General features: G+C 33.0%; 4 protein-coding genes across 5 annotated transcripts; 3 read left to right on the top strand and 1 right to left on the bottom strand.

The window, feature by feature from the left end:
- Window positions 1-1,504: 1,504 nt before the first annotated feature.
- LOC120335935 (uncharacterized) lies at window positions 1,505-5,839 on the bottom strand. The gene is made up of 5 exons (XM_039403563.2): window positions 4,711-5,839; window positions 4,188-4,283; window positions 3,796-3,882; window positions 3,340-3,453; window positions 1,505-2,494 (listed from the first exon to the last, which is right to left on the bottom strand). The coding sequence occupies exons 1-5, from the start codon at window positions 4,817-4,819 to the stop codon at window positions 2,403-2,405; spliced, it is 498 nt and encodes a 165-aa protein (XP_039259497.1). The 5' UTR covers window positions 4,820-5,839; the 3' UTR covers window positions 1,505-2,402.
- Window positions 5,840-7,296: 1,457 nt separating this feature from the next.
- On the top strand, window positions 7,297-9,467 carry LOC120335933 (uncharacterized). Its single transcript, XM_078109732.1, has 4 exons — window positions 7,297-7,527; window positions 7,600-7,671; window positions 7,995-8,105; window positions 8,584-9,467. Exons 1-4 carry the CDS (start codon window positions 7,515-7,517, stop codon window positions 8,937-8,939), a joined length of 552 nt encoding a protein of 183 aa, XP_077965858.1. The 5' UTR covers window positions 7,297-7,514; the 3' UTR covers window positions 8,940-9,467.
- Window positions 9,468-11,399: 1,932 nt separating this feature from the next.
- Window positions 11,400-12,537, top strand: LOC144419982 (uncharacterized). Its single transcript, XM_078110270.1, has 2 exons — window positions 11,400-11,681; window positions 12,169-12,537. The coding sequence occupies exons 1-2, from the start codon at window positions 11,562-11,564 to the stop codon at window positions 12,370-12,372; spliced, it is 324 nt and encodes a 107-aa protein (XP_077966396.1). The 5' UTR covers window positions 11,400-11,561; the 3' UTR covers window positions 12,373-12,537.
- A 3,189-nt stretch (window positions 12,538-15,726) lies between these two features.
- LOC120335408 (anthrax toxin receptor 1-like) lies at window positions 15,727-24,442 on the top strand. 2 transcript variants are annotated; one of them, XM_078109788.1, is made up of 13 exons: window positions 15,728-15,908; window positions 16,854-17,012; window positions 18,363-18,549; window positions 19,745-19,855; window positions 20,293-20,392; window positions 21,304-21,399; window positions 21,604-21,758; window positions 22,135-22,230; window positions 22,338-22,406; window positions 22,775-22,855; window positions 23,128-23,274; window positions 23,438-23,518; window positions 23,835-24,442. In XM_078109788.1, the coding sequence occupies exons 1-13, from the start codon at window positions 15,775-15,777 to the stop codon at window positions 23,862-23,864; spliced, it is 1,446 nt and encodes a 481-aa protein (XP_077965914.1). In that variant the 5' UTR covers window positions 15,728-15,774; the 3' UTR covers window positions 23,865-24,442. The 2 variants fall into 2 exon arrangements, with proteins under 2 accessions (XP_077965915.1, XP_077965914.1); XM_078109789.1 differs by lacking the exon at window positions 16,854-17,012 and having other exon boundaries at window positions 15,727-15,908.
- Window positions 24,443-26,258: the final 1,816 nt, after the last annotated feature.

The following is a 26,258-nucleotide window of genomic DNA, read 5'->3' as shown; positions in this document are numbered from 1 at the left end:
TCCATTTAAGTTGTTGATTTGATTATTTAATTGTACCCACAGTAAATGTTTCATCATTTATTTAAGATTTATTAAAATCTTACAATTCAGATATAAGCGTGCCCTCGTCAAGAAACCTTGCCAAGTATCCATGTATAGGCTATTATCCAAACAACGAAAAATAAATATTCTCAAACCATGAATGTTACATGACTGCTCAAACTTCAGTATCTAACTTACAATTTTATCCAAATACGATTCTTCGCTTGCTTAGAATTAGAACAAATTGGGCATTTGGATGCCACTGCTACCATTACACTACTCTTGGAGTGGGACAATAACTTTCGCATACTGCAGAAAATATTGTAGATTCGTTTGTCAGTATAGACACGCCAGTGTTCCGCGGAACACAGTTTGGGAAACGCTGATATAGATGAACTTTTAATATATATATTAAATTATTTGTGAAACTTCGTAATATAAGTAGTTGAACAAATTTGAGCGAAACAATTGGTCTCTCTCAAGCTGCTACCAATATGAAATATATCAACTCTGGGAGTGTTACGAGTTATGACTTTGGAAAACTGTAAACGTAATTTACCGAGACGGCGCGTCTGCGGTGTGCAATTGCCCTGTATTATCTATGAAATTCTTTTTTCTAATAGAATCAGGTCTCTTTTTCCTAAACTGCTTCGAATCGATTCGAATTGATTTTTATTCAAATCGCTTCGATTCGAAATTCTGAAACTTACATCCCTAGCCACGACCAAATTGAAACTTAAATTTGATGTTTCAGTTAAAAATAGCTGAAGGAATTTGTTGAGATTTAGGTTAAATTTAGTTTTGGCACGAGGTTTATTGCTTTCCACTTTTGCATAACTGTAAACATTGTGAATAAAATACAACTCTCTACGTCATACTTACATGACCCGCCAGTCTAGGTGGGCAAAATTTTTAGCCCCTGATCCGTAAACCGTGCTCACCCCTGGCCTGCATAGTCATTATGAGTATGATTTTCTCTTATGTGTACGCTATGTCACTTTACCAAACAGCTCAATTATCTAACAGCTCAATATTACTGTAATTTTAAAAAAACGACGTATTACCGTGACGAACTTGTCTGATATAAAATTTTGAGGGCCGTGCGGCCACTCTCGTCCGCTATGTCACTTTACTAAACAACTCAATATTACTGTAATTTGAAAAAAAACGACGTATTACCATGACGAACTTGGCTATGATACAATTTTGAAAGCCGTGCGGCCACCTTCGCCCGCTATGTCTAAATTACTTCCTCAATTGAATAGAACTTCACACTACACGGAGCATGACGAATCGGGTCTGAAGTTATTATTTTGCTATAAGACGCGAGTGCATACTATATTGCATAATACATGCCTCTGCCTTTTCATTATAAACATATTTTATTTTAAGTTACAGCGGATAACATCGTTGATAGACATCTACTTTGCGAATGAATCCAAATCATTCAAGCTACATTCCAAATATCGAAATTAAAAGTAGAGTTTATCGAATAAAAAATTTATGGCGAAAATTAAACTGCAGAACAAAGGAAAAAGGCGCTCCTGAAGTATGTGCACCAAGATGGCGCACAGCCTGAAACCTAACCTGGTACACATACCATGTTCAGGTTGTGCGTCATCTTGATGCGCATACTTCTTGAGGTCCGGAAAATTAATAAAATGGGGTTGAATATAAACAAATTTATTTTCTCTTGTATTGAAGCTTGTCGGCTATGCGGCTAAAAGGTAAGATTAATAAGAAAATTTACTAATCTAAGAATAATAATAACCAACGATAAACGATCAAAAAAGCTGAATATTTTTTCTGCATTATTAAAACTGTTTTTGGTACATGTCGGGATATATAATATATTTGTGCAGTTTTAAATGATCGTATAAATATAATACAATAATATTTGAACTTTTTTGTAAAAGTACAGTGATTTTTGGAGAAACTTGACATAAGGGATAACGCGACATATGGTCAATACGACAGAGAAACAGGAAGTATAGTTGGGTTAAACGTCAAAATATAATTCCAAAGATATCATTTTCATATTATGTCTCTGTTTATTATTGTTTTTTTTTACAATCTTATACATTAAAACGTATGGGTGGTGATCATTTGAAAATTTCCCAAACTATTACAAAAATTCATTTTGTAAATCATATATACAACTAAAACTTGCAAACAATAGACTATTTTTGTAACCAAATACTACATCATTTGATCCGAGCTTCTCCCCATATGTAATGATGATTTCAGTAAACAGAAATACTTGGCGAATTTCCACTTATTTTATTGAGTAAGTGCACTCATAGTCAATACATTTCGCAGTTCAAGTTCAATTCTCTGCATATTTGATTTACAAAAAAGCGCACAAGTTAAAGGGATGTTATTTAGCCGGTGCCAGTGTCTTCAGCTGATTCACTAGTAAAATCTAGTGTTCCACCTTTTACACCCTCAAGAACTACCATGCTTGCACTTGAACCTGGAAAGTAAACATTAAAATTAATTATTTTAAATAAAATAATAAATCCGCATGTTCGAGATTCACACTTACAACCACACATAGCACTTACAATCACACATATCATCATATTAGTACCATACTCCTATGACATTAAGTTCCACAGAAGATGGATAGTGAATATTCATTTTCTATAGCAGAGTTTCCCAAACTCAATATTAATATTTAATCATTGATATTCATAAATCGCCCGTGTTGCCTTGCGTGCTGTGATAGTAAAATCAAATGTAAATCATGTGCGAACGAACACTCGGTAGTTACCGAATTCGTAGTGAAAGCTTCTACTGAGGTGAGAATTGCCAAATAGTCACTGTACTAAGGTATTAAAATCAGGTGATAAAAAATGTAAGGCATATTAGAAGTTATGGAAAGATTAATTTTCATACTCAATCTAATGTACATCTGGGGGTAAAGGGGCCTCTAGTTTCGGAACCCCTGTTTTAGAGCATACAGATGCTAGCATCATGAAATGTAAAGCTGTTTAAATCTGCCTTCATTATTTCCTTAATTTTTTTCGCGACAAGAGCAAAATGTACATAATAAAGGGATGACATACAACTACACTATATTATGTCAGTTGTTGTCGTTGAATTATTACATTGAATAAATAAAAATGTTTTTATCCATTTTTCTTGTAAATCTGTAAATAAGAAAATCTCAGTTCTGACGGACAGTAACACATTCAATTCAACTACGTATCCACAATGTGAAAATTGCAGTAATACTGTATTGTCTGCTTCTTTGTTTCCGCCAAGCCCAACTTTACTTTTTCATCACTTTATTTAGTAAAAATATAGTAGGCCTACCTTCTAGAGCTGCGCTTTTTATCGTCATATCACTTCCACTTGCTAATAAATCTAAATTATCTGTGTTTCGCGCAGTTACAATTGATGTTTCAGTGCCCGCTACGCCTCCTCCAGCTGCAAAAGTTTCAAGGATAAGAGAAACGCATGGCTCAGAGTATAAGAATACATTAATCATGCGCAATAAATGAAATTTGAACAACACAAAATAATCTGTTTTTCAAGCGGGGTAAAAGTATTAGAAGTTAACTGGAAATACTTATAAAAACATTAGGTGAACGAGATTTTGAATAAGTCAAGAATAGAACGGCTCCTGTCGTTAGTTGACATTTAATGGTGGGTAAAAACATTGAAAGAATGGGAAATTTTGCGACATTAGTGTTACTCTGACTTTTACATGCATTACCTTTTGTTCTGTATATTGTCATATAGAAGTGTTATTTATGATTCCGTACATACCAACTTCTTTAACAGAATTTTGTTGTTTTATCGTTACATCACTGCATGCTTCAAATACGTCCATGGAAGCAGAACCGGAAAAGGAACCTTAAATAAAATACAGAAAATGTAGATAAATTAAAAAAAGGTAATATATAAAATGCTTTGGTCAACATGCAAGGCAGTCAGAGTAAGTTATGACAGTAACGACAAAAGACGTTGTTTCTTATACGAAGTATATTCAAAATTAGGAGCCGCTTTCAGTAAGTTAAAAAAAACTTCAAGACTGTTTTTGCCTTATATTGTTTCGTATTGGGTTGTTATGTTTTGATAACCGGACTAAATCATGTTTCGATTTTAAAAACTTTTCATAGGAGGAATATTCCTGGGAAACGAAATATCGGCTTTAGTACCTTGAACTTTGCAAGTTGATTCTCTGTCATCTTTCTTCACATTGTGACAACCGATGAAAACGTTCTTTGCACAGTCAGTTCCTTCTCTTTTAGCTTCTGAAAAGTTTTATGAAAAATTTTCGGTAGGTATTATCAATTGGAATACTTCGTGAGTTTCGATTAATTAAAAATTTTAAGTCGATTTCGACAATGGAATCAGCAAAATTGTCAAGTGAAACAGGGCTCAGTACTAACGTAAATTTCGTGAAGGCTACTATCTCATTGTTTTTTAAATTGACTTTGATTTATAGTTTTCTAAATCAACCATTTTCAAATTTTATTTAGAATGTTAAACGAACCTTTATTGTTTTAAGCTTCTAAATATGATTGAATTTCAAATAGGATTAATTTAATTAAACCTAATTTCAGTGACAACTCATTAATTCTAAATCGTATATATATATATAAGCCTATAAGGATATATAAGATATCATAGAGTTTGTTATATTAACAATAATTTCAACCCCAAGATTTTTTTTCTTACGGAAGTTTGATTTGGTGCCTCTGTTGTTGATTACTATATTTTCACATCCAATATATAAATCGCCAATCTCTTTCGGCCTATCTGAATACAAAAACCGTTTGCCTGACATAGTTTATTTATTTATGCAAATATTATTATAAAAACCATCTATTGATCACCAATGCCGGAAACGTGTGTGACCTACACCATCTGAGCTCTGGAATAGAGAGTTTTAAAAAGAATATGCTTAGCTAGGAACGAATCAGTTGGTTGTGATCGAGGCTATTATTGGACGACGGCATATCATTATTATGTCACACTAAAATTCTCACACAAAACAAAGTGAAAGCACGAAGTGTTATCAATTGCAAAAACTTCTGATTACTTAAGTTTCGGAACTTGTTACTTTGTTAAAATAGATGATTTGGGCCTCGATCTTCAACTTATATTCACTTCCAGCATTCAAAAATTAACTTATTTATCATTGACAATAAGACAATCGCTGGTTACTATGCGAATGGTGACCGTACATTTGAACCCACGTACATTTGAACCCATGTGTATATCCGCGGGTTCAATCTATATGCGGGTGCTAAAACCCATGTGTTATATCCGTAAAACAAAAAAAATTCATTTGTGCAATAGTATTCAGGTTCAATTGTCAGGGGATCAAATATAATGGAACCTATTTGAATACTTCTACTTTCCATTATGGAACCACGATGGGACTGTGCAATACGCACAAATTGGGTTCACTTCTGAATACTGAACGTTTAGCTGTATAGGATAAAAAAAAATTGATGAAGTCTGTACTTTGCCCTATAGCTATGCTTGTTGAACGCATTTTATTGTCTCGCTATTTTACTATGTTTTGTAATCCTAACTGCGTCAGCATTGAACTAGTACAGAACCGTTTCAGATAGAACTGGAGATTACTAAATTTGCCATCACGTTCTATCTTATTGAAGACTGCATAAGATAAAAAAAAAAAGATAAACTGACTGCAATTTCTACCTTCTCTTGAATAACAGGTATTCTGGCATTGCTATAGGTATTCGAAAAATACGATGACATGGAACGTTCCAAATATCGATTTGATATCAGCTTGTGACGGGTACCATACCATACTATCCACAGTTTCTGTTGAACTAGACGCGGTTGACTGCTTTCGAATATAAAAGTATCCCGGTGTTGAATAAAGCATTTTTGAGTTATTCAACTGAGTACTTCCAGTACTTAAATATGGTTATTAGTGATAAAAAGTTTCTTTTTGAAAGCATTTTTTTTGGAACTACCAGTATTCAATATTTTAAACCACTTTGATGATTTATTCTATTTGAAAGGGAACACTCGTAATTATATCACGCTTGACGACTCTGTTGACTCTGTCGAGCTCGCCCGACTACAGAGTAACAGAGATAAATATATGTATACTGTGCTTCCTGTTTCGAGTACCCGACGCTGTCGCGCTTTCCCAGCCGTATCCACACATTTTAACATTGTTCTCTTGCTTTTATTTTTCACTTTTGATTATGAAAATATGATATCCATAGAGATATTCAAGAAGTGGTGACACTGATTTGAGCACAAGTTGAACTTGAATGGATTTGGATATGCATTTCGTTGAACGTATTGAAAGTATATCAAGTCCTATGATCTCAGACTAAAGCTTGAGAAAGAGAATCTGCACTGACTTTTAACGAATAATGAAATAGTATGATATGCAAAAGCACACAATTCCATTACTAATTTTTCAACCACCCCTGATTGCAATCATTGTTCATTTTCTATCGTCCTATTTTTTGTAATACAGTAATAGGATTTATTCGTTTCGTGGTGAGATACACAACCGCCATCTGTTTTCATTTTTATATCCGACGGTTAGTAATAAACAGAGTTTCAGCATGGGTCGAATATTCTCAGACTATTGGTACTCAGTTCAAGTCAAAGCTAAATTTAAGGCGAGCCTAACGTCTAAGGTTCAGCAAGCAGTTCTAATAGACCATGAATTGTATGAGTTGGCCCGAATTAAACACTCCGGTCTTTTCAATCTCAGAATGAATTCCAGAGTATCTATAAGTATTGTATTTTCATAGCCTATTTCTACCAAGTGGAGAATGAATAAGCCATTTTATGTGTCAACATATTATCTGAAGTTGACTTCTCAGGGGTATCTACAAAAGTAGGCAAATTATTTTTGACAGAGAGATGCAACACTCATCGTATCAAATTGGATTGTTTCCAACTTTTGTCAGGGACAATTCTACTGCTGAAGCTTATTTGTGAACTCGTTTAGAGGGGCCGTAAAACTTGTTTCGCTTCCCGTATCATGTAACAAGTGGTTCAACTCATTAATTTTGTGACCGATTGGCGTGTTTCTTGTGGGACAAAGCGTATTCACGTAACCACAGTTCCGCTTTCGGCCGAATCGAGTTGGCTTTGTTTGCTAAAGATTAGAGTGCTGAAGTAATTTCTACTATAATTTGAGTACATCTGCAATTTCATTTCCTCTATAATCATAAATATATATTGCTTTACAAATTTGAAAAAACATATGTATATATATATAAATTGATAAATAAAAATATAAAATTTATGAGATTCAAATTCGATTGCAAGTTGGATAAAGGCAGTTGGGATACTGTATGCCAGTTTGTGTGAAGTTATATTTCCCTCGGGACTTCACCCTGGGAACATTTGGGTCCCACACCAATACAATTTTGCGATAACAATTTTCCCGCGATTATAAAATTGCTGTCCACCGACGGCATGGCTTTATTGTGGTGCAAAAACGAATTTGAAACGGACCTAATCTAAAACGGAAAATGCCAAAAAAAGGTAGGTATTCTGCTATTTAGCATATTATTCTTTTGTTCATAAAAATGAATGTTTTATTTAATTTACGTTTAGGGCGAGAAATACGCGGCGACACGTTCAGAGGAAAGGGTAAAATAGAGAATAGTCATACACTTACGTCTATTGGTAAGTACATGCTATATTGCCTGTGTTTTAATTTATTGGATAAACTGGATGTGTCAAAAATATTTGTTTCGCTAGAACAATAAAATAAATTTGCTGGTGTTGGTGTAATATGTTTCGTATCGTTATTAGTAAACATATTCAATCGATTTCACGAATTTTTTCTTATTGGCCTCAATGCCTTATTATGAGCATTCAAAAATATGGATGCTATTTTGTCAAAACGCTAAATTGAATGGACGTGGTATTATTAAAACTTCTAAAATACAAATACAATCAAACTTTTGTATGTTGAAATAAATCACATACTCTCAATTTTATGTCAGCTCCACCCGACGCACACAGCGATGTAGCTGGAAGAGTCTTTGAAGATAATTCTGACGTTACATTAGTTGAAGATAATACCTCAACTTACATTGGTGCAGGTCCTTCAAAAGGTCAGCAATATTAGAATAATATTTGTTCGATGGTTGTTCAACCACACAGCCAATATTACTGGACACACAATGTGTCTATTGACCGCTTTGTTAAATTGTAGTTGTTGTTGTTGGGATTCATCTTAATACTATTATGCTGATTCTCTTTACCTACTGGATCTATTTGTCTCTAATTTTCATTAGTTAAAGATTGTTGTTGTCTCTGGAGGGCTTACATTTATTTATTTTAGGAAATTTTCTGGGTTTTATGGAATTCGTTTTCCACTTTCACGTTTTGTGTGATAACGTCATCAAAATTGAAAATTGCGCACCGTGTGTCAATTTCAGCGGTACGGTGATTAGCAAAGTCGGTAGATTATTGATAAAGATGACTATCGGTACTGTAAAATAAGTGATACTGCTTCGTCTTGGCCTTTGTGTCTATATATTTTTATTTTTGAAATATTTTTGTTATCGTGTTTTTCTTGGTATTTATCAGAGGTGGCCATAGCATTTGCTAAGAGAGAAAAAAGGAAACGTAAATCATCGAGAAAGAACGAAGAAAGAACTGCTAAAAGAGGGAAGAAAATTTGTGACGTGGATGGTGAAATCAATGTTACTGTTGACGGTTCTGTCCTGGGATTTAAACGTCGACTCAGATGCAAATTGTCAGATACATTTGCTCAAATTTCGAAAAATATTGAAGAAAAAGAGGGAAAAGTTGTGGCTTTCCCAGATAAAAATGGTGATTTGTATTCCGATGATCAAACGCTGATGGATGTCAATATTACCAATGATATCAGTCTGCGTGCCGTGGAAGTTGTGCGTCAAGTAGTCAGGGTGGCACAAAAATAATTCATCATTAAAGATATTATTATTGCAAACTTTTGTCTTAATAAGTAGATTGTATGTAACCTAGTATAATTAAATTGTACCCACCCCATGAATCGGTGTATTGTTTGATGTTTTTGAAATTGTATATATTTTTGTAGATGACGTCATGAATTATAGCGACATGTAGGAAGATATTTGATATTCCATTGCTGTTTTTTCTCAGGTGGTTTATCTTAATATGTTGCGCCATACTGAGCAAAATAGGGAACTATGTTTGTTCGAAAAGTGATAGGGGATATATTCCTAGCTCCTGAAACAAATTTACATGGTGGTGTCCCAGTTGTTATATTAAATAAATTGTATATTTCGATTGGATGATTTACCAGTGTGCTGCCGTATTAGGGCTTCGGCATAACTATGTTGGGGACGAATCTTATGTTGAATGTAAATAATATTTTAGTATGTTCCCTTGCCAACCATCTCTTCATTTGAGCGTTGTTTTTATATGTGAAATTCCTCAAAGATAATAATAAAATATCTCATCATAGATATCTCAATTATTTCATATTTTCTTATTCTAGATTTGATTGCCCCCCAGTTGTTTCGCAATTCAGTTGATTTGATGTATATAAACAGAGTCCAAGAGTTATCAACCGACTCTCTTGTATGACTTCCCTCTCTAAGAATTTCAGTGGCAAATATTAAATTTGTCAGTTTATTCCGAGCATAATGAATGTCACGTTATATGACCAAAATTGATCACCATAACATAACAGAAATGTTATTTACACATTTAAGACATAAAATAAAGAATATAAAATAAACAAAGAAAAAGAATATCAATAATATCACTAACGGATTCCGATAATCTCTCAAGTCGCATTTAGCATATACATTCGGCCGGCCTGAGCAGTCGATACTTTGATTCACTGGGACAATATCTCTCCCATTAATGGATATCTTGGAATGCCCAGGTACCCTACTAATCTCCTTACTAGTGGCTTGCCCGCTGTCTTTCCTCCTGCGGATTCTGTTGTACAAATCATATGAGTTTTTTTTCCTTCCTATTATTGACTTATGTATTTAAAGTCCAACACGTTTTACACTATCACCATGGTACAGTATTCAGTTGTTTATGACAAAATTTTACACAGTTCTTAACCCATTTATCACCCTTTTTATGTGGGCTGGAGACATTTGAGTCTATTGCTAAAAGAACAATACTTCACACGTTTATTGCGTTTGATTGGTAGAATGGTAGTACACATTCTCTTCAGCTGTTCTTGAAGTTTAACCTGTCGTCAAATGGTAGCGGAATATGTTGAAAATATATCGAGCCTTATGATCTCAGACTAAAGTTCGAGAGAGAGAAGCTGCACTGGTTTCCAAAGAATAAGTAAATACTAAAATATGAAAAAGCAGACAATTCAAACACCAATTTTTCAACCACCCCTCATTGTAACCTTTGTTCATTTTCTGATATGATTTATTTGTTTTTGTGGTGCGATTTTACTATTACTAATGAGCACAACCGCAATTTGTTTACATTTTTATATCCGACGGTCAGAACAAACAGCTTTTCAGCATGAGTCGAATATTTCCAGACTATTGGTACTCAGTTCAATTCAAAGCTAAATTAAGGCGAGCCTAACGTCTAGGGTTCAGCAAGCAGTTTTAATAGACCCTGAATTGTATGAGTTGACCCGAATTAAACACTCCGGTCTTTTCAATCTCAGAATGAATTCCAGAGTATCTATAAGTATTGTATTTTCATAGCCTATTTCTACCAAGTGGAGAATGAATAAGCCATTTTATGTGTCAACATATTATCTGAAGTTGACTTCTCAGGGGTATCTACAAAAGTAGGCAAATTATTTTTGACAGAGAGATGCAACACTCATCGTATCAAATTGGACTGTTTCCAACTTTTGTCAGGGGCAATTCTACTGCTGAAGCTTATTTGTGAACTCGTTTAGAGGAGCCGTAAAACTTGTTTCGCTTCCCGTATCATGTAACAAGTGGTTCAACTCATTACTTTTGTGACCGATTGGAATGTTTGTTGTGTGTCAAAGCTTATTTACGTAACCAAAGTTCCGCTTTCGGCCGAATCGAGTTGGCAATATTTGCTAAAGATTAGAGTACTGAAGTAATTTCTACTATAATTTTTAGTACATCGGCAACATAAATATTGCCTTACAAATTTGAAAAAACATGTATATATGTATATATAAAAATTGACAAATAAAAACATAAATATAATACATTCAAATTTGATGGCAAGTTTGATAAATGTAGTTGGGGTACGCCTATTTGTATAAACTTTTATATATTTTTCTAGGGACTTCACCCTGGGAGCATTTGGGTCTCATACCAATTCAATTTTGCGGTAATAATTTTTTTCGGTTATATAAATTGCTGTCTACCCATAGCATGGCCTTATTTTTGAACAAAAACAAATTTGAAAACGGACCGAATCTAAAACGGAAAATGCCAAATACAAGTAGGTATTCTGCTATTAAGCATATAGTTTTAGATCATAAGATTGATGAAATTTTGTCAAGAAGCTAAATTGAATAAACGTTACACGAATAAAAATACAATCCAACTTTTGTATGTAGAAATCAATCCCATACTCTCAATTTTATGTCAGCTCCACCCGATGCACACAGCGATGTAGCTGGAAGAGTTTTTGAAGAAAATTCTGACTTTACATTAGTTGAAAAGAGTACCTCAACTTACATTGGTGCAGGTCCTCCAAAAGATCAGAAATATTATAATAATATTTGTTTGATGGCCGTTCAACCACACAGCCTATAATACTGAACACGCAGAGTGCCTATGGATCGTTTTGTTAAATTGTAGTTGTTGTTGGTATTCTTCCTATTATTATTACGGTGTTTCTCTTTAACACTGAATCTATTGCTCTGAAAGTTTCAGTGGTTAAAGATTGTTGTTGTCGCTGGAGGGCTTACATTCATTTATTTCAAAAAAATTCTGGGTTTTATGGGATTCCTTTTTTACTTTGAAGTTTTGTGTGATTACGTCATCAAAATTGAAAATTGCGCACCGTATGTCAATTTCAGCGATCCGGTGATCAGCAAGGTCGATAGATTTTTGGTAAGGAAGACTATCGGTATTGTAAAAGAAATGATACTACTTCGTTTTGGCTTTCGTGTCTATATCTCTTTTTTTTAAAATGTTTTTGTAATCGTATTTGACATGCATTGTCATTTCTTGGTATTTATCAGATGTGGCCAAAGAGTTTGCTAAGAGAAGAGGGAGAAAACGTAAGTCACCGAAGAAAACCGATAAAATATCTGCTAAAAAAGGGAAGAGAATATCTGAAGTGGATGATGAACTCAATGTTACCGTTAACTGTTTAGACCTGGGATTTACAAGTCGACTCGGATGCAAATTGTCAGATACCTTCGCTCAAATTTCGAAAAATGTTTAAGAGAAAGAGGGAAAAATTGTGGCTTTTCTAAATGAAAATGATATTTTGTATTCCGATGATCAAACGCTGATGGATGTCAATATTACGGATGACATCACCCTGCGTGCTGAGGAAGTTGTGCGTCGAGTAGTCAGGGTAGCACAAAAATAATTTTTCGGCATAGATGACTTAATAAGTAGATTGAATGTAACTCAATATATTTCAAATGTACCCACCCGATGAATCGATGTATTGTTTTAGGGCTATGGAATTGTATTATGGTATTGTCTATGCTACCATGAATTATTGCAAACAATAGTAGCCTGAAGATATTTGATATTCCATTGTTGTTGTCTCACAGGTTGTTTATCTGGGTGATAATGTTGCGCCATATTGAGTAAAATAAGGAACGATTTCTGTTAGAAAAGTAATAAGGGAAGTATTTCTAGTTCCTAGAACGAATTTACATGGTGGGATCCCACGACCCACTTGGTATATTTTTAAATAAATTGTTTATTTCAATTGGATGATTTATCAGTGCGCTACCGTATTAGTGCTTCGGCCCAACTATGTTGACGAAAAATCTTCTGATGAATGTGAATATGATTTTAGAATGCTTCCCTGCAAACCATCCTTTCATGTATGCGTTGTTTTTATGTGTGAAATTTCTGAATATTAATAATAAAATATTACACTTGGAAATAAAAGAAGTGTTATCTCATATGTTCTTATCCTGTATTTGATTTCCCACTTGATGTTAGACGATTCAGTTGATTCGAAGTGGTAAATCAGAGTCCAAGACTTTTCTTATTAATCTGTTTTTCTTGTATGGCTTATTCTCAATGTTCAGAATTTAACGGCAATTATTGAATTTGACAGTCTTTTGTGAACATATTGAATGTCACGTTATATATGTGACCATAAATGATCACCATAACAAAACAGATGTTACTAGATTAGATGTAATTAATTAGAAGTTATTTATACATATAGAACATAACATAATTATAATGAATATTAAATAAACAAAGAATAAGAATATCGATATTTTAACTAACTGATTTAAATAAGCTCTGAAATCGAAATCGGACTGAGCAGCCAACACTTTCCAATCTCTTCGCTCGCGTTCATTCACTGAGACAATATCTCCCAATAGCGGATATCTTGGTATGCATATAGGTACTGCTCTCCTCACTAGTGGCTGGCCCGATGTCTTTCCTCATACAGAGTCTGTAGTCCAAATGATATGTCTCGCCTTGTGGAGCTTTTCCTAAAATTTAACTTGTTGTCAACTGGCAGCGGTATCTGTCGTGTTACGTGGAGGCCTCTTGCATGGCAATTAGGACCTAATCCCTACACACCTTCCTGGGAAGCTGCATTTTTAAGAGTTTTAATATGGCAGATACAACGTATTCAAATTCAATGTTTAGAAGTCTTTCATATATGAGGTAAACTCAAATTGTTGAGAATACTCCAGTCTCTGAAATAATTAGACTCAAATACCTCTCGCCAGAAATACACGTTTGCCAATTTGATAATATTCACACTTAGCGTCTTCATTGCTTTTATTTTATCTTTACCGTACCAGTGTGTCAAATCATAACTTTTTTTACGCGATAACAGTTCATTTATGTTTAAATGCATCTTTATATTTCACACAATTTTGAATTTTTTTCTGAGTGTTCACTTTTAGACAAAAGTAAGGATTTGTCAAAGTAACTCTATTTTCCAAATACCTGAAATAATTCGAAAAACAAAAAAACATTTTAAGCGGAAATTTCTCCTGACCTAATCAAAATATACTTTCGAGTCATCGTTCCACAATATCTATGCTCGTTCATTAAAAAGGGTAAACATAGTCAAATATTTGATGTTTTACTCAAGCCTGATCTGTTTAAAACCACGTGGTATATTCCAACAGTGAGTCACGCAAGCGAACTGATTTCAGCTTAAACTATATTACTTCCTGGATTGACTACCCGGAGATGCATGTGCTTGGGAATAAAGAACAAAGGCAAAATATTCAGCCCCAGTATTCAGATTTGTAGAGTGGAGAAGTGTAGCAAGTAGTCAACGTAACTCAGTCCTAAAAACGGCGCGACATTATTAAAAGTATTAAGTAGCTTGCTTTCCAATAAGACAGCTAGGAAATTTTTCTTACAAAAAAATTCAACTACTTGTTTGTTATGGGTATTCAGTATGTAATTGATTGTAAATACAAATAATTTCCATTTTAATTCCGAAGAAATAAACACGCAATTTATTCAAAACTGTTATTAGAAAATTTCACCAGAACTACTATAATAAACTCGTTTAAATCACAACTTCCAAATAAATTAATTAACGAAAAAAGATTATTTCGATCCGATGGTAATTTATCTATCTTTATTCACAAATTTTGTGGTGAAACTCGTTCTTGAAATTTCTGTAATATTTAACGCTTTCTAGTCAAGTGTGTCTCAGAAACCGCGTAATTTCTCACCATCTTTTTTAATACGCCTTCATCTAGCAATTAGAAAAGCAGAAGACACGAATTTTTATATCGTGACTGTGCGTAAGATAAGATTCAGTTTTCTGTTACTTGCAGAAGAGTATAATCGTTTACAGAAAGTCGCTAAGCCGACTGCAAAATGAGTTGATCTGTGATTCACAATTATACTTTAAGTATAATATATATATCACTGTTGTATTATGGCTGCAAATCTGCACTGAGTTAAGGCGGGACCTAATACTCGACCTTGGGTCCCATTTTCCTTCGTTGAATAGATCAGCAGCTACTTAATAATATGAAATTTTAATGAGTTAAAAGTAAATATTAAATGTATTACAATTTAGAAATTTCATATTTTATTTATATATATAAATCTAATATTCTAAATCTTGAACTAAGGTTTTTCCCGTTTGAACTCTTTGATATTATCAACCGATCCTCGCATCCCCCTTCTGGGATTGTTGAAAAATAGCACTGTTCTCACATGTAAACAGCAAACCAATTGCTTTGTTTCCCATTTTTCTTTGTATCCGACGCTAAAATAACGCAACACAAAAAATCAAATTATATACATATGCAAAGAATTAGATGGAGTTTCTCAGTTGAAACATAAACCTAGCGATTTTTTAGTTGTTTTTAATGGATTTTAGTTGTTTTAATGGTTAACTTAACTTAATGGTTAACTTAACTTAGGGATTCAGCCTTCCCGCACCCCTTAACGGTATGTCCATTCCTGCTTAGGTAACCGGAACTCGATACTTGTGAAATTTGGCAAGTATAGATAATATTTATTTATATATAAACGAATAAATTTTCAAATGTCCAATGTGTTTTTATCGATAGTGTTAATATTATTTGAATCGTTGAGTTTACATATAGATAACATAACATATATAACATAACATATATAAAGTTGTTGTGACAGAACAAAAATGAAGTGCGCTAAAATCTTTGATAGCATTCGACCAGCCGCTATCTTGCTGTTCCTTCAATTCTCAATCAACGGAATATCAGCTGATCAGGATATTTGCAAAGGAGCGTTCGATGTTTATTTCGTGTTGGACAAGTAAGAATATATCTATATAATATATATTGGTGCTATATTGAGTAGTAAGTTACTTTTGTTAGTCGTTAGCGCTCCACATCAATCAAGCGCTGTCATTTATACTGGCGCTGGCAGAATCGAGCAAAAAAAAGATAAGAAAAAATAAGGCTTGAGAGTGATAAACCAGCGTAAATTAAAGAAAATATATCCGAATAGCTGTTAAATTTGGCATATTACAGTTTTTAAATTGAAGCTTGAGTTAGCGTCGTTCAAGATCAAGTAGGAATTAGCGGGCTTATATTTAATTGTATTTATCCTATACATATAGTTTGCAAATGCAAAATATTTGAAAGGTTTTTGATACGTCAAAGTGCAAATTTTGTTTTTAATCACTTAGTCAACCAAGCACTCCAATTCCTACAACATGTTACTATGTTAAATTTATAAAAAAAAATATGGATACTTTATTGTACACAAAATGCATGATTGACAAATGTTTTTTTCATAAAAGACGACAAAATTACAATATTATGATTTGACACTCATTTATAAGCGGTTTTGTGAATGCTCAAAATTTATTAAAATGAAACAATAAAAATGAAATACATTATCCTAAATGCTGTAATTTTACGTACATGCGTTTGTTACAGAATATACCAACGCACCAGAGTACACCGCTTGTGAAAGTTGTTTTAATCTTTTCTCGTGTAACCAAGTCATTCCAAATTGTTTCTGGGTTTCTGGATCTCTTTCTTGCTTGACTGTTTTTTTTCATATCATATTTTCAATTTTATTTTATTTTAAATAGAAATAGCTAGCCCTAACCCGTGGCCCACTTGATTATCTGACAACTTTTGTACATATTTAGTGCACTCAATTTTATTCTAAACTTCCATATTTGTCTTCTTTTTATGGGGTTAAAAATAAAAATCCATCCTGAGCCAAGTTTTTTATCTTCACTCCCAGATCTTCAAGCCTGATCAAAGGACCGATAAATCACTTCCGAAACGATGCAGTGCCATTTGTTGAAAAATTATCTCGTATGTTTGTCAGTCCTTTACTCAGGATGTCATACGTTACATTTTCTGGAACTGCTAAGGTTGTGATGCCGTTAACAAGTAACAGGTAATGTGCAACAAATTCGATAAAGTTGTAACAAGTCAACACCGAACACGTTTCCATTCAATATCTCTTCATATCAAACTCAATGTTTCAAACCAAACTACAGCAAAATAAACTTTCAATTCTGTACGAGAAAAGTTTTTGAACAAGAATTATGTCAAATCAGTTTGTACCTCTTTAGCATCTTGAAAACCGTTTAAGACTTGGTCAATATGACTGGTGTTGTGAAAATTGAAAAGTTGACTATTCGAAACAACCAAGTATCGAATTTAAACGATAAATATTGACATGACAATCATTTCATACCATAGTTTTATACTGATATGAGTCAAATACAGAATAATAGAGACAGACGGCATACGCGGAAGTGGTACCAGAACGTTATTATGTTTCGTTGTAAATAACTTGATATGGATGCTGCCGCTCGTAAAATAATGATTTTAAGAAGTCTTGCAGAGTACAAGTTGAATATTTGAACTATAAACATTATTGAATTTGGCTTTAAAAAAACTTTTGATAAATTGCGGATTTTTTAATATTAGCATGGAGTTTTGTGACATGAACCCACGACACGGTTTTCTGGTTCTTTTTTAAACGCGTTTTTCAGCCTTGAATTGATTTTCTAAATTCGAAGCTGAGACATATTTTGTTTGCATTTATAGCGTTGAAATTATCACAAAATGTTCATATTTACTAGATATGTACTACTCTTTGCTATTAACTTAAGTATTTATTGCCCTGAAAGCTTGTCCAGAGAATGATTGCACATTTGATATTTGTAATAGAAACCAGTTCTTCGACAATAAGGGTTTCCGCTGTGCCCAAAATATGTCCAGTTTTTCTATTTCATCACGCGATGGTGCTTTTTGGGAATCGGTTTTGTGAACTCTCAATCGCATCAACACAGTTTATGACTGAGTTGACAGGCTTTTCGTCAATAGGTGGTCAATCAAGTTCTCTCTCAATAGACTAAATTCTATCTATAAAAGGCAAACTAGAATATGATGTCATGAGTATCACACGCAAACCAGATAGAGAACATATGAACAAATAAAACCTGAAACCCAAAATGTTAGAAATTGATGATTTTCAATGTCAAGCACTCAACTAATGTAACGTTGGCTTTTTTTATTCTTCCTTCAACAGCGTAGTTGAAGTTCATTTCCAGCACATTTGAAACCGTATATGTATCAATTAGAACCATTCATCATGTCACTACAATAAAAACTATTGTGTAAAAGTGCCCCCATTTATTTCTTTTTCGTTGTTCTGGTGCCATTATATAAAATTTCATTAAACATTTAAATAAATATAAAATGATGTTTTTTTAAAAGTTTTTCTTCTTTAATCCAGGCTACTTATTGAACAAAAATTGAACGAATTGAAACGAACAATCCCTGATGGCCCAACATTGATGAATCTTGGAATACAAAAAGTTAACTATCAGATTATGAGTGCAAAAGATAAAAGAGCAAGTATTATTATTGCACTAACTGATGGACGACTGGAACGAGAAACAAAAGTGAAAGCTGTTGCAGAGGTATGAATTAATTTCTTATTTTTGGTGTTAGCTATCTTTTATATCAAGACAGGTGTGGAAGTGCATTTCCAACTGTAGTACAGAATCTGTTACAATACCTCAAACACTCTATTCGATGCACTATGATTCAAAATATGATATATGATTCAAAACAGATACTCGTTAATTTGTAAGGAGTTGCTATTATCTAAATAAAAAGAATCACAACTTTTGCTGTTCAACTTAAAGTAAACGATAATTCTAGTTCAGATAGTGGTTACGATTATCAAAAAACAAGCATACGGAGCCAAAACAAACCGCTGTGGTTGTTACAATAATCACTGGATTACATATATTGCATTGTGTTTCATGAATTTCGTTTTTAAAAAAGTCATCAACTGATGGAGATATGTGTGCTGATCATGATCATTTGTTGAAATCGAATTTGTTTATCATAAATTAAATTACCATATTAAAAGGATGTATGAGTGGAAACAAGAGTGTACATCTAGTAAATTCAGACAAACGATATGATTCAACGACTAAGTTTAGAAAAGGATAACTTTTCAACTATAGCTTTGTCTCAAATTTTCAAATCTATATTGCATTGGCGTGGATTGATAAGAGACATTACTCGTATGTTGCGTCTCGCACAACCTACGGCAATACGACACTTGAGTAATGCCATTTTGCAGAGATTGCAACAATTTAAAATAGTTTAGTTGACAGTTTTCTGCAATCGATTTCGTCATTCGCCCAAATTTGGTAAGTCTCGTTACAGATTGGCGCGAATAATCATATTAAGGTACCATCAGTTGGCTGACTCCCAAATTTTGTAATGATTGTGAAAATACAATCATCACATGATCGTTCCATCGCCACATTTTTCAACTTTTATTAGAAAAGATATAACAAACTTTTTATAACAATTGCACCAATTTCAGAATTTTCAAATATATTCTTTTATTTTGATTTTCACATATGGCTAACAGTAGTTAACTGATTTGGTGTCAACTTTTTACCAGCCTATTATAGAAATTCCAACGAGCCATTGTCGCGTTTGGTGTCTTTTACATTTCTGGTTGGGGACGAGTTTGCGCATAAAAATAGGTTCCACTCAAAACACTGGAACAAAGAATGAGCAATTTTCGGTGAATATCAGGTTTGATTTATTATCTTTAAAATAAATTTTGAATAATTATGATTTTATTTTTAGGCGAACCGAGCTCGGTCGTTGGGATCAACTGTGTTTGTCGTTGGTGTGAGTAATTATGATGAACAACAACTATTAGATATTGCTGGTGGAATGAAAAACTCTGTCTTTGAGGTTAAAATATAATTTTAATTTATAATATGAATTTGTTATCATTTTTTTCGCGCTCTCGCAATTCATTAGTTTTGAGGAGAATTACCCTCCTGGCGAGCAGTTGACCTAATCACATTAAAACTGTGGTCTCAGGTATGAAAACCTAGTCTTGATATACCATCCAAGTATTTTTCACAAAAAAGGGGGATTGCAATCTGAAATTTGAACATTTGGCCTTGGCGTAGTTGAACATTTTTTAAGTACAGAACGATAAAATACCTCAGTAATTAATCATTCTAAAATACAAATTGCTGTTGATTTTATACATTTGGGCGCCAAGGGCTCACGATCGACTTGGACTTTTGTTTTAAAATATGTGCTTTTTGCCTATAAAACATCGCCATTTATTGTTACAGTTTTTTTAATGGCTGAATTTATTTCATTTGACTTAATTTTAGGCAACAGATTTTGGAAACTTGGATCAAATTGCACACGAAATTCTTGATAGCTCTTGCGTTGAAATTCTGTCGGCGAGTCCCAGCGTTGTTTGCATCAATGGTGAGAAAGCCATTTATTTATCATTCCCCCTTATACAGTATTGCGATTTATTCTCGTAAGCGCAAGGCTGGGTGGCGTTCACATATTACAGTCTTCAGTATTCCTCAAATTCATTTTGCGATCCTAATTTAGGGAAATCAATCTATTTTTTGACGAAACTGTGTATTAACTTTTGGCAATTTTAAAATTTAATAAAACACATAGTTTTGGTTATGTATTCGCTCAACACTTGAGTACACCCGATATTGATCGCAACCTTGAGAATTTGAGAATACAGTTGTCATTGAACTCTGCACCTTTGCCTCATTTAACTCGAGTCATTTGTCAAATTTTGGAAGTATTCGAAAGATAATCATTCCAAATGAGGTCATCAGCACGTCATTCATGCCTGGTTGTATAACTTCCTATTTTTAAGTCGTTCGAATCATTCAAAAAAAAGGGTCGAGAACTTGAATTCCAGCTTGTAGAGAATAGAAATTTATGTTAAATAAAATATTTGTAATTACATAGTTTTATGGTATAGTTTAATTCTACCAATACTGCCCCAGTCTTTGACCTTTTAATAACAAAAAGTGCAACCACATGCTGGGTGAATGAGAGTTTTGGTAATTTCCAAACTATATGTACAAACAAAAATTGTCACAGCTTCCTAAGTTAAAAAATGAATTCAAGGCCTAAAAACACGCTTAAAAAGAATCAGAATCTTTTTCATGCGTGAAATGTTATGTTAGTATTGAAATTCCACAATTTATTAAAATCCATTTGAAGCCAGATGCAATAACATTTATTACAGCTATTTACTTTCAAAGGTGTGAGTATATATGTAAATGGGGAAACTCAGTGTTTTTATTTTCTTTCAAACGAGAATGTATCAATAAAATACAACTTACATATAAAAATTTAATTTGCAGAAAGTTTTAATGTTCATATTTATGGTAAAGGATTTGAAAGAAATGGCGATATTTCACGAACTAGGTGCAATTTTTGGTCAGATGGAAATGGAGTTTGTAAGTATTTTTCTTATTCTTAACAGGTCAAATCTTGTCTTGCATCTAGAATAGAAAAAATACTGGTATTTAGCATGGATTAATTCTGAAAAACATCACACCAGTAAAGATACAAGTATCAACATTCTTAAAACGTTGAACAGTAAATCTTCAAACAGTGTTTTTGATATTTTCCGTTGTCTATTTTATAAACCTGCATTTCAGTGATCAAGCCGACGAATGCCAGAGACGATTTTTTAATGTGCGAATCTCCAGAGAATTTCTTCTTTGAGACTGAGAAAACAATCACAGTACAAGTATCTTTGAACGAAGGAATTAGTTTCATTTCAAGCAATATCACAATATCAGCTTATAAATGTGTATGTGCAATATTATTCATTTTTCATTGACTATAATAATTCGAAACGTCATCGAAACGTTTTGTTTTTTCTTGGACGCAGAATCGATGAAGAAAAATTAGATGAGGTAACCTCAGAATTTTACCGAATTTTCCTATAATAATTTTATTCCGTGTTTTGTAGCTTATAGCCCATTATTTTATCGCGCCCTGTCCCGAAAATTTGATAAACCTGACCGTGCCACCGCATTGATTAGGTCCTAAACAAAAAAATTCACAAAAATTCCAAGTGAATTGTTGCAAATTCATATCCGCGAAATGAGTAATTTAGTTTATTGTGACGTCGTTTAGGATTTCGTGTCAGTATATTTTACCATTACTCTCTTGTTTTTATCTAGGCATTTGGAACTACATACTTATGGCTTGCAATTCTCTTTCTCTTACTGTTGTTCTGGATTGGAATATGGTGGCTGTGGAATTTTATTACGTGTAAGGTTAGTTCAACCTCCCCTTTTAAAATTTACTTTATTATTTTGCAATTTTAAATCGAAAAACTAACAACACCAATACAAATTCTCAAATTTTTACGCTTGTATTACAGAAGACAAAGGCATCGCCCCAACCAACACGACCACCGCCGCCGCCACCTCCTACTGCTGTTGTAACAGAGGTTCGTAACAGTTAAACTTTATGTAGTGGAACCTAAGACAAAAGTTTGTTGTTCTTGTTATCCCAACTACAAATATATAAAAATTGAATCTTTTGCATCTATTAAATTCGGTAGAATACCGATTCAAAAAGCTTACAGAAAAACCTAAATTGTCATTGTGAAAAGTGCTTTCTAAGCACAAAAATCAAATCACAATAGTCACTTTGTTACTAGTATTTTTCTTTTGTTGTAGTCAAGATTGTCGCTCTACAGTCGAACAATTGTGCGTATACTGTGAATTACCAGTTGTCATTTTACGAAACCCACTTAACAGCATTGAAAGAAATATATATTCACGATAACATTCTATCCATAATCTGCTTTTCTAGCCTACCGAACCGAAGCAGTGGCCAGCAGTTGATGCGTCATATTATGGAGCTGCTGGTGCAGGAGGAATTAAACCATTGCCTGTATGTCAGAAATAAATTATTTTCCTTTTTTTATGAATGTCTGTTCATTTTGTTTTCTGTTCATTGGTGTTGTTGAAAAATCGCTCTTTGCTCGAACCACTGTGCCCATCGCCTTCTCCGTTGTTGAAGATGAAAGCGTGTTTCGGTGGGTTGTTATTTCAATACCCAAATTTTCAAACCTTACTTTTATTCTATATATATTTTATTCGAATCATTAACTTCTTCTATGTATGCGATTTTTATTTACAATTTTCATTCATTTTTATGCACAGGTGAGATGGGGAGATAAGGGTTGCACCGAAGCTGCAGCACATTTGGAGCGAACTAAGGATGCCAAAGATATCATTAGGAATACGGAAGCAGATGAGGATGAAAATGCAAATCCTGTTTCAGATTCACAATCGAGTGATTCTCTCTGTGTACGTAGAGTCAATGGAATTTATCTTTAACTTTTAATAAAATTCATTGTATTATTATTTAACCTTCACCGAGTGAGTGCAATTCGATAATATGTGAAATCAGTTACAATTCTCGAACAAATATTCCATATATTTTAATTGTTAGTTATTAATTCTTTTCTAGGTCAAAGTATCTGGTGTGTTGGGGCCATTTATAAAGTGCTATCAATGGATTGCAAGCAAGCGCCCCACAAGCAATGAAGTGGTAAATTATTGCTATTTCAGTTTCGTATCTTTATACTTATAGTAATTGCAGAAAAAACTTGTCTTAAACATAATAATAAACTTGTAATTCATAAATTCAGTTTTTTTTTTGTTAGCTTTGGATTTTATGGATTTGGGATCCATTTGGATTCTATTCATAAGGTACTATACGAGACGACGTAATAGTTCCTGCAAGTGATTTAAATGGTTCAGGATGTCATATTTTTATGATGGCCTCAATTAATACTAAAAGGTTACTAAAGATATACTAGAATTGCAGCTTTGATGCCGAAGTTCAATAGATTATTATTTTTCAGGAAAACTGCATGTGTGTCAGAAAATCATAACGTGGAATCTGTTCAACTGTGAAGTTTTTTGTTTTTGAAAGCACTGCTCAACCCTGAAGCGCAATTTTCTGCATGTAAAGAAACAATTTTATAGTGTATCACAATGTTTTTGTTCACCATATTTGTATTTTTATTACCCAATTGCTGATGAAATTACATCCACCAAGGGGCGAATAAAAAAAAGCATTCAACCTCATATGTTATGCTTGTTCGTAAGACTCATTCCTATCGAACCTAAACTTCCCTTGTGGAATTTGTTAAAAAGAATTCGACATCCAATGCAATATAAATAGATTGAAAAATTTTAATTGAGGATTGGAAGCAAAATTACAACAACTTAACTTTTATGAAATTCGAGCTGGTCTTGAAAACAGGCAAATTACACGAAATCTAAATAATTACAATTGGAAGCTTCATTGATCATTTTTTTAAACAAATGAAAAATTGAAGTGTAATTTTTTCTTATTGTATTACATTTTGGAAAGTTCACTTAAATATCATTTATCATTATTGTAATCGTTTTTTCATTATCCTTTTCCATCAGTTTTTGTCAGGAACTTTATGTTAATAAATTTTAATAATTATTCTCTTTTTATTTTATTTTAGTGCTATCGTTATTTACTGTGCGGAGGGTTTTCATTTACAACTCTATGTAGTTAAAAGATAGGATTCAGAATATTGAAGTCACTGCCGCCAACAGAATTCAAATGTTGAAAAATTCAATCGTCTATAAGTATATATTATAAATGGTTAAAATGACAATGCCGTTGAATTTTATCTCATGAGAATGATATATGATATTTAATTACGTCAAAGTAACGGTTTTTGTTTGGATACGAAACAGGTGACTCGACCCATAAACGTTGTCCACGTATGGCGCCAATAAGCTACCATCTCGTTTATAAACAGAAAATGGATTTCCGTAGAGGTTTACTAAATATACTAGAAATAGAAATGAGCATAATAAAATAGGTTTAAAATCAACTGTATCAAAAAGAAGTATTGTCTAAATAAAAGGTAGGTGTTGTTATCACTCAAATCGATCATATTAAAACTTGAAGAAAGAGTAATGAGAAATAAACTAATTTGTTGATACATCAATGGAAAAATTATATGCATACGATTGCACTTAAGGTTGGTGAACAATTAGAATACAATTAAAATTTAGGAAGCCGAGAAAAGAGAGAGATCAACGAATTAATTTAAATAACAAAAACACGAGGGAACCAAAGATACCCACACAATTATAGAAGCAAGCCAATTTGGTCCAGTAGTTGAACAAAAAAGCATCCACATCAACGAAAACAGTTTGGCAAAACTATCCAAAGATTGAAATAATGTCTTAACAAGATGAGCTTTGTTTGTGTCTTAGAAAACCAAATTGTTTAATCGAATAATACAGATATTTTGGATATATTGAGAAATGTGTCGATCCCCTTTATGTACCATTTATAAATATATATAAATTAGAATTATGCGTGAACTGAAACTTTTGGTCTAAAGTCAATTTAGAATTATGATTTTTAGTTACAGACACAAAACTCTACAAACAAAAGTTTATCATCGATTATTACACATTATGAGTGTTAGTTTAAGTTTTATTGGCCAAAAACCTCTATACTAGGTGTGATGCTGATATGCTCAATTAGCTTTGTAATTATCTAAATTTTCATACGGGCATAAATAATTGAAACCTGAAAATAAAATGCATCAAAATCAAATAGTGCCGTTAAGATGGTATTAAAGCAAAATTTTCATAAGCCTTGGTCAGAGTGATATATGTAATAAAAAAAAATCGATTTGCAAGAATCGCTGCTTTCATTTTCGTTGAAACACTTACTAACTTATCTATTCCAGCAAAGTCTTCTCTAGTTAATTAACAAATGCATTAGCAAGAAGAAAATGAAAAAAAAGGTTTCATTTGGATTTGTATAAAAATTATTCCTAATTTCTAGTTTTAGTTTTAATGCTTCAATGTAAACAATGCGGTTCGTTGTTGAATAACAAGCTTTAGTTACAGTATTTTCAATTCGACATAATATGCGGTATTTCATAGAGGATCTGAAAAGCTGTGGAATTATAACTATATTGACCTTCTGGTTAAAAAAGTGGAAATAAATACATCATTGGAAACATAGTTAGCATATTGTGATTACAAAATTTCATTTCTCGTTCATTTATATTTTACTGACATAAGAATTTATTTATAATAAGTGAAGAAATTTCGTCTAATTCATCTGCTCTTTGCTTTTAATACTGTTTTGATAAAATATCACCTGGCCAAAATATGACATAGTATATATGATTTAGTATGTCATATCAATTTACTACTATGTGATAAAGCATACATGGTGTTTTTAACAAAATTTCTATTATAAGAAAGTTGATACTTTT

This window comes from Styela clava, chromosome 2 (genome assembly GCF_964204865.1).
Source record: "Styela clava chromosome 2, kaStyClav1.hap1.2, whole genome shotgun sequence".
Classification (NCBI taxonomy): domain Eukaryota; kingdom Metazoa; phylum Chordata; class Ascidiacea; order Stolidobranchia; family Styelidae; genus Styela; species Styela clava.
This window is presented reverse-complemented; position numbering and strand designations above follow the sequence as displayed.